This window comes from Cajanus cajan, chromosome 1 (genome assembly GCF_000230855.2).
Source record: "Cajanus cajan strain Asha chromosome 1, NIPB_CcT2T_4, whole genome shotgun sequence".
Lineage (NCBI taxonomy): Eukaryota > Viridiplantae > Streptophyta > Magnoliopsida > Fabales > Fabaceae > Cajanus > Cajanus cajan.
In genome coordinates this window covers 82,434,169-82,443,439 of record NC_138517.1, presented here as the reverse complement: position 1 = coordinate 82,443,439, position 9,271 = coordinate 82,434,169, and the positions used below count along the sequence as shown (strand labels likewise).

The following is a 9,271-nucleotide window of genomic DNA, read 5'->3' as shown; positions in this document are numbered from 1 at the left end:
AGGGACATTGGAGCTATTGCAGGTTCAAGGGCAGCAACAATATATGGCCTTGACATTCTAGCTGAAGGAATCCAGGTAAGACTTCAGTTACATGTTTTGGAAGAATCAGCTGCTACAACATTTAGTCTTAGTGTTTGGTTTTCTCTTATCACACAACATCTTTTAATATAAGAAATATGAGGTCATTGGAGTTGGGAGCTTATGCATTGATGAGCATCATGCAAAATATTGTTTTCCTTTCTTAGCAAGGATGGAGGGTGTTATTTATTATTTTCTCAGTTTTCATGCCAATTTTTTAAATTGAGCTATGATTTATCATTTCTTATTTATGGAAAGGAAGGCCTGTACCTTGTTTGTGAAAATCAGTTGTTAGTTTATACTTACAGTTATTGAAATGTCTTATGTGACAGTCGTTATTGAGTTTCTGTTATACGTCTGTCTCTCATTTTAACGTAAAAAGAAAGTGCATTATTGAAGGATGCCTGAGAATCTGACACATGCAAATACGTGCATGGATATCCAAAGAATGATTGAACTTCTTACTGCTCATTCTTTTATTGCTAGCATTTTTAGCTTTTATCGGAAAACAAAAAAAAAATTGAAAAACATGTCTGTTATTGTTGGTTATCTCGAGATTAAAATAAAGCTGATTTATTTTCTTCTTGTTAGGATGATGTTAATGTTACTCGCTTTTTGATACTTGAAAGGGATCCTTTAATTCCAGGAACTGACGGGTCCTATAAGGTAGAGGAAAAACTTATTTATTTATAAATAATTTATATGAATTTGCTAATGATTGTAATGAATGCATGACTTTTCCCCCAGACTAGCATTGTTTTCAGTCTGGATGAAGGTCCTGGTGTACTATTCAAAGCCCTGGGAGCGTTTTCTCTGAGGGGCATCAATTTGTCAAAGGTGTGCTACAATATAATAATTGGAACTATTGAAATTCGAAATTAAAACCCGTGCTTCATTGCCCTCATTTCTTTGGAGTGATTTCAGATAGAGAGCCTCCCTCAGAAGCAGCGTCCATTGAGGATTGTTGATGATTCACATGATGGGAGTGCCAAGTGAGTAATTAATAGATTTTGTTTCTCTTTTGAGAATTGCAATGATATAAGTATGTAAACTATAGATTGAATGGTCATAGCTAGTCAAAAAATAAATAAAATTGGAGGGCTTAAAGATGGCTCATAATATGTAGAAATCACTTTAATCACTCAAGTTAATTAATAGATTATCAAACACATTGTAACTTTACTCTGAAAAGCATTTTCCAACTTTGTGGTTCAATATAGGAATAAAAAACCTTAGGGACTGAGGTTTGGTTTTCTACACTTTTATTCCATGGTATGCTCTAATGATTCTGTTGGAAGCGTGTTGTGAAACTGTGACTTAGGAATGAACTTTTCTGGTCGCAGGTACTTTGACTACCTTTTCTACATTGATTTTGAAGCTTCTATTGTAAATCCTCGTGCACAATATGCTTTAGAGAATTTGCAGGTCAGTCCCTCATATCATGAAAATACCATATTCATTTCTAATCATTACTCCCAATCTAGAATTTTATTTGTTTATGGTCCCTGCTCACTATGGAACAGTTTATGTGAATACATAAACAGTGCCTTTTCATGTTCTAAACCTGCCTTTTGTTTTTAATTATTTGAGTACTCATTCCACCTCCCACAGATGCTTTCTCTTACTTGCTCAGAGCCTCAGACTAGTTTTGCATTCCAACGATATTGTATTGATGGTCAGATTCCTTAACTGAATGATGATGTATAGAATCCAATGTTGTACTGTTCCATAGATTAGTACAGTTTCTACCTGCTTGACCCAACAGCATGTCCCAAAAATTAATGTGGCTAGGAAAGCAACATATTTTTCAATTTGGTTCAATTTTTGTTGTTTTAATTTGTAGTTGCTCACTTGATAGGAATTGAAAAAGCATCTCATTTAGACAAATATAATGCATGCTACATTCTTAAAATTCCTGTGCAACTTCTGTGCATGATATATTCTTAAAAGTTCCAGCACTTTGCTGGCATTAACCCTTTTTAAGAATTTTAATGCAGTAGTTAAATATTAACTCATTAATTGTTTGTTCTTTCCCCCTTCATTTCAGGAATATACAAGATTTATTCGTGTTCTCGGTTGTTATCCCACCGCTACCGCGGATAATTAATATTTGTAGAAGTCAAAATGCCTTAACAAACTGATACACAAGGTTCATCTTGAATCAGATACAAGAGGAGATAATATCCTTTAAAAGCTTTTTTCTCTTTCACCTCATCCAAAACTCTCTACATCTTCTAAGGATTAGATAGGCATATGGGGAGAACGCTGATACAAACATTTCTGTATTTTCTATCATGAATATAGATTAGATAGGTATATATATTTTGGAGTTTGGACCCGTTTATAAATAGTAAATTAACAAAGTATATGTAAACAGTTACTCCATTATGGCAAATAAATAAATGACCATTACCAAACCGCCTCATATTTTCGTCTTCCATGAACGACTCCACCAAGTCACCACAAAAATGACTTTTTAGTTCATTTTTTAAAGTTACAACCGGTCAATAGTCTATAGATCCATATTTTAAATGCCAATATCGATGGATTGGCTTCGTTAGAAAATGATAAGAATTGAGGACCTTCTACTAAAAAATGCCTACTTCTGAAAAGACAATTGTCACCCACCCATGCAGCTAACTCTTTCAACTAATGAAATTTGGAAATCGTGTAATTACAGTCTTGTAGTTTAAAAATTCTTGTCAACATTGGTGGTTCATGGATTGAATTTTAGTTACATATAAAAATTAAATGAAATGGTTCTGGGGTGGTATTTGTTCCCTGTTATGTTATCAATTGCTAGTAGTCAATCGGGAAATCTATCTTGTAGTACCCTATTAAGGAAGGTAGATTGGTGTCTAACTGAAAAATACTCAACCTTTTTGAACTTCAAGAGCTATTAAAGTTGTTACTGTATCAATGCAAACTATTAGAGCAAATTAATGTTTCGTTTTAGTCGATATAACTTTAGCAATTCTGATGCCAAGTAATTTTTGAATATATAAAACCAATATTTTGACGTAGATGTTAGCTATTGTGTACTAACATATAGAGACTTTATTTAGCGAAGAACTTCATATTCAATTACAATTATATGTGAGAACCTTCTAACTAATTATCAATAGTCACAATACTAAAAAAATGAGATTAATTTCTTAGTGGACTAGAAATATTAGGGTTAGGACCAAACAAATTCTTGAATATATTATACCAACTACTACTTATTACAAAATAAATAATACTTCATCTAGTCTTTTTTTATAAGAAACAAGTTGCTGTGTAAAATATATTATCATTTGTTTTACTATAAAAAAGATGGAAGGTACTACTTTTGAGTCGTGCTTATTTTTTCTTTAATTCTTTTCTTCTAAACTAGGATAAGAGTTATCATCGGTAAATTATTATGAATGAATTTTCTATATATCTCATAAATCTAGAAAGTAAAAAAGATATCTTCATTTTTATGCTTCAAAAATCATGATTTTCTTTAAACAAGATAGGAACACAAATATATATAACGGTTGAATGGTATTAATCACAGATTAAGAAAATTTTAGGAATAGTGTAAAATATATTAAAATCTTTTGAAACAGTTGTTTAATATAACCGAACGTAACTCTTTTGCTATTGAAGTTATTTTTCAATAGAAAATCAGTAGAAGTTTAATTTTAAAATGGATGAAGAGAAATGCTGGAGCTTGTTAATCTTTGAGCTTTTGTAGCACTATCATAAACTGATATAAGATTTGCCTTTTGCAAAAAGCTAGCTTACAACGTTGATCCAATTGCTTATTTATAGGCACGGTTTACCATCCATGGGTAATGTCTTTACATCTCTTATAATATTTTTTAATGCATACATCTCTAATAATATTTAATATGTCATATACTAATTTTAAGCTCTTAATTTTTAGTTTTATGATTGTAATACTTCAATTTTATAGGATTCGCAATATTATCTCAAAAGAAGATATATCTGAGAAAAAAAATATATCAATAAAATTTAGAAATTTATTTTAACAACAGAACAGTCGCAAACATAAATAAGATTAATTTTTTAGTGATTATATTTTAAAACTAAAAATACAAGTTTATTCTTTATGATTATACGAGTCCTTTTGTAATATTTGGAGAGAAAAAAATCATATTTAATTTTGACTCCTTAATTTTCGGTTCAGAGCTTAGTCAAACTTAAAAGAACCCTGTCCCCCTCCAATGATGTATTATGTGATTATCAAACCAAGATCTTTCCTCACAAACTAGTTATGTGTTGCCGACTATTGAGTATATAAAATATTATTACAATATATAGTCGTTGTGAATTCAATTAAATAAATGTTCAACCGAAAAAATAAAATGAATGGTATTAAGATGGCAAGCTCATATTTGACGTAGATTGAATTAATTTTATTGGACCAGTAAGTCCAGGGTCATACTTAGCTGGAATCTATTTAGGATCTGCAGTAAAACTTCAGAATTATTCTCCAACTTCTGCTCTAAATATATTGAAATACTATTGTATGTTACTCTTAACTGTCTTAAATCTCAACCAAACAGGAAACACTTCATAAGTATAAACAGCAAATGGAAGTTTTAACTAGGTCTTCAGTAAATTACAAAGCCACAACAGAGAAACCATACTGAAGAGTACTACACAGATAAACACACAAGTTGATCACTTATTCATACAATAGCACTAGTACTTCATATTTTGTGAAAAGACAGCACTCTTCACTCAAGTTCCTTCAGAAAATCTTGATTGTCGACCAAGACCTACAAAATTCATACAAAATGAATCATACCACATACTTACCATTGATAAACGCAAAAATTTCGCTACCGAAAAAAAGGCAAAAATTTAACACAAGCAAGACAAGAAATATCCACACGCTCAAAGCAATGCACTATTGCACTTCAATTCCGTGCCAACAGATTGAGAAGAAATAACATCATTGACGAAGAGAAGGGAAATATTATTTTTTTAAGAAAAATAAATGCATAGGTACTAACTATTAATTAAAAGTAAGACGATGTTATTAATATTTGTCTCCCTCAACTGTGCTTTCATATGCTAAAGTACAATTTCCATCATAGATACTAAATATTAGACATGAATGGCAAAAGGGTTGATAACTAGATACGTAAAAGTTGGGACACGAGATCTTTTTATTAGCAAGTCAAATAATATTTAGCAAACCATGATAGACTCTCCAAATACAGCATATGATCAATTGATCAGTTTAAGTCGCTGGTCAGAAGGAATTCCATGAAAATAAGTCACTCAAGTGGTAAGATGACATTCTTTTTTTTATTTTCTGGTTAAACATCGTTCTCTATACATGAGAAACTTTCTGCTCAACATTTCAAATTCATGATCAATTTAAAACCAGCTCTTTATAAACAATTGTTTAGCTCATTATTTGCCTCAACTACATAAAAGGTTTTGTTGTTAAAAGAAAAAGTTTTGCAAGTTCAATCAAAGCAACCTCCTACAGCTTTTGCATACTCTATTTCAAAGTTTATGACACTGGAATCTAGATCAGTATACGGCTATACTATCATCAAATTACAGCAGTAATTGTTGCCCGAGGGTAAGCACATATGCATGCATTCTACGTAATAATCAACCTTTAAGAATTAACCTATTATTTCACCTCAACATAAAAATTTAAACAAAAGAAAATACTTACAGTTTTCCATCCATCAGGATCTAAGAAAGCAGTGATCTTTGTGTTAAGGCCAGGAATTGGCCCTGGTTGCCGAGTAATCTTCCCTCCAAGCTCTTGTGTGACTAAGTTGACAACCTCAGCACTCTTGTATACATCATCAGTACCAATAGCAACCTGTTACATACAACGCACGAATTGGATCATCAAAGGTTACCTACAGAAAATACTGGTTTAGGCTTCCAGAAGGAAATATAACCTAACAAGTATTAAAATACCTGTGCATAAGCATTTCCCTTGGTGTATTCAGTGACACCATAGTTATATGTCAGCTCCAACACAATTGTCTCATGCTCCTCTGCATACCCAAGCATGGCTAAAGTGTACTGTAAGATATGCAACATAATCCAGGAAAAATCATTAGTAAGTCATAGCTTGGGTATGACATATGTCCTGGCTTAAGTGGATTGCTAAGATCAAGAAGGAAACTCACCTTGTATTCAGGTCTATCAACCTTCCTTACCAACCTCAAACCCAAAGCCTGCACAAATATGATCCAATTAAGAACCAAACATGATCCTTGGTTAATAAAAATTAGTTGAATTAAGAAACAAAACTTAAAAAATAATACATCAAATGCAGTGTTATGAATTTTTATGTCAATCATAAGCAAAAACTCATAATTTCCAACCCCATCCTCAATACCACACATTTTGTGGTGGCCCAAACAAATAGTAAACCACAACAATGCAGTTGCTCTGCTTCTAGCATTGGAAGTTCGAAAACAATCAATAAGTCGATTTCTCAATTATCAACATGACTACATGAGCACTAAATCCTCATCCAACTCTGACCCTCTCCTAAAGAGAGAAAAGAAGAATGGACAAGTAGAGTTCATTCATGAACGTTCTTGCAATAATTAATCTTTTTGGGATAGTTGGTTAGTGACATGATATTAGAGCCTCTATGACCAAATTATCTAATTCTAGAATTGGATCCTTGTTACTCATTTTTCTAAATAAACTTAGAATTTCAGCACATGGTAACTGCGTCTATGTATGGTCCACATTTCAAGCCTAATAGGTTATTGTGCAAGGGGGAATGTTAGATGTTAAAACTAAAAACCATTCATGAGCATTCACTTAATAGCTTAAGCTTTTGGGCAAATTCAAGCCATAACTGAAAGTGTTTTTTATATTAATAAGAAAGATTTACTTATAGTGTGACTGAATGTACGGAACAGTGTAAACGAAAATCCTCTCTAGATATTTCCACTATTCATCCCACATGCCTAGAATTGAGTTGTCAATTTCCCAGTGGAGTAAAATCAAGGTAGGAGATCATTGGATGGACATTATTCTTTTTATTTTGATCTGAGGGAGGTGATACAGAGAAGTTCTATCATCGATAAGCAAATGATACAATAAAAACATGAAAAATTTTAAAAATTTAAGTTGGCAGACATGAGTATTTATGCAATTGTGTTATAAGAAAATGACCTGAAACAATTTTGATGGAAATGGAAGTGGTTTATTTATATTAAAACACGTGCTCATGAAAAGAAAAACTTGACTTGGGCTGTTACCTTTTCATAAAACTTAATTGAGCGCTCTAAATCACCAACACGGAGCATTACTTGGCACAATGGCTCAGGGGTTGAAGCTCTTTGGATGAGCTCAAAAGCATAACCATCAGGATCCTTCACAAAGGCAATAATAGATGTCCCGCCTTTAACTGGAGCAGGCTCCCTAGTGACGTTTCCACCCTTAGCCCGGATGTTTTCAACCAATTTGTAAACCTAAAAGTGTAAGAAGTATACAATTCAATTTCAGTACAAAAGATCAAAAAATAAATGGTCAAGCTGTGGTGAAGATAAGACTCTGGCTTACATCTGGAGTTGAAATAGCAAAATGTCCAAAGCCAGTTCCAATATCATATGAGCTCACCCCATAATCTGACCAAAAACATCATATGTGGAGAAAAATCATGTCCAATTCAATCCAACACATAACGGATGGTAGTCAAAAGGTACATACAATCAGAGAATCACAAGAGAAGCTACATATACACAAGAACCACAGCAGTCATGAATACAAAAGGTTGACAGAGCAACATACTGTAAGTTAATTCCACAACAAAATGGGATTGTTCAGGGCCAAATCCAAGAAAAGCATTGGAATATTTCTCTTCTGGAATATCTCTTTTCCTCAAAAGCTTCATCCCGAAACATTCAGTATAAAACCTGATAGAACAGTTAAGAAACTATGAGCATCCAAACACACCAAAGTGCATTTCAACAACCCAAATCAAGAATATCCTACTTGATGGTGCGATCAAGATCACCAACACGGTACACAGCATGCAGGAAGCGGCGCTTATCTTTCTTCGGCCACTCAAACAACTCAGCATTAGATTGTGTACCCTCAGCCATATTCAATGTGGATGCAAGTGCTCTGCAACACCAATCAAAAGCTGTATTTAACATATCGTTAAATTCAAATAACACCAAGTAGTGGCCGGAAAAAAGAAAAAAAAAATAAAAAATTAAGGCCGATCTAGTTTTTTTTTTTTTTTTTTTTTTAAATCAACTCGTTAACATAAACTACATCCATAGTTAACAAAGTAACAAACAAACAGAGCCTTGAGCCTTTACAGGTTTGGAATGAAAAAAGAGAAGAGGTTATAAACTCATAAATTATAACCCATGCCAATTGCAAAATGGATTTAAAATTATACAGAAACATACATAACACACATTTGATTTCATAATTTATGTAAAAGGCGAATTGAGTATATGAAATCAGATTACAGTAAGTGTTAGAAGCAAACGAAATATAAATAAATAAAATGGGTTGTTTAACGATTTAACGAGATGCAAAATCTGACGGTAGATAATGATAAAATGTGTATGAAATTGAAGAGATGAAGCAATGAAAGAGAGAGAAAACTGACTTGGAGCGAAAGAGAGAGGAGAGGGAACCGGTGAGAATAGTGAGGAGTGCAAGAGACAGTACGACAAAGGGGAACAATCTCCAATGCGGAGGACGTGTTCGTTTATAAGATGACATTAATTTAATCATCTGAGTGAGCCACGGAGTCACTCATAAATCATAATCTTACACTCGGTCACTTCGATTGCCTACGTGGCCACCGGTTATTAGTTAATGTATAGAGACGGAGTTCCGGCTATTGTGAAGCATTCATTCATCATCACGGATTCACCGTTCACAACCTACCGTTGCCACATTTTTCTCATCAATTAAATTACCTCAACAATCATGGTTCATTGGTAAGAAATGTCTTATCGATATCCTCCTATAGTCTAATCACAAATAACTCTTCTTATATAATGCATATAAATGCTTAAGACTTCCTATGTTATTAATGTATATATGAATTTTTAGGATCATTTCAAAAATTAAATTTGATTTATTTCATTTCTTTTTTTCATCGTCAAATTACTCATCACTTTTTCTCTTATTTCTTTGGTATCTATCTCTATGTGAAATTTAAATCTCTCTAGAATAT

General features: G+C 32.8%; 1 protein-coding gene across 2 annotated transcripts; it reads right to left on the bottom strand.

The window, feature by feature from the left end:
* Positions 1 to 4,554: 4,554 nt before the first annotated feature.
* LOC109804177 (lactoylglutathione lyase GLX1) lies at positions 4,555 to 8,854 on the bottom strand. Of its 2 annotated transcripts, none has more exons than XM_020365963.3 (9): positions 8,696 to 8,854; positions 8,065 to 8,196; positions 7,861 to 7,985; positions 7,633 to 7,697; positions 7,329 to 7,541; positions 6,237 to 6,284; positions 6,022 to 6,129; positions 5,768 to 5,920; positions 4,555 to 4,850 (listed from the first exon to the last, which is right to left on the bottom strand). In XM_020365963.3, the coding sequence occupies exons 1-9, from the start codon at positions 8,821 to 8,823 to the stop codon at positions 4,809 to 4,811; spliced, it is 1,014 nt and encodes a 337-aa protein (XP_020221552.1). In that variant the 5' UTR covers positions 8,824 to 8,854; the 3' UTR covers positions 4,555 to 4,808. The 2 variants fall into 2 exon arrangements, with proteins under 2 accessions (XP_020221552.1, XP_020221553.1); XM_020365964.3 differs by having other exon boundaries at positions 8,065 to 8,215; positions 8,696 to 8,830.
* Between the last annotated feature and the right edge of the window lie 417 nt (positions 8,855 to 9,271).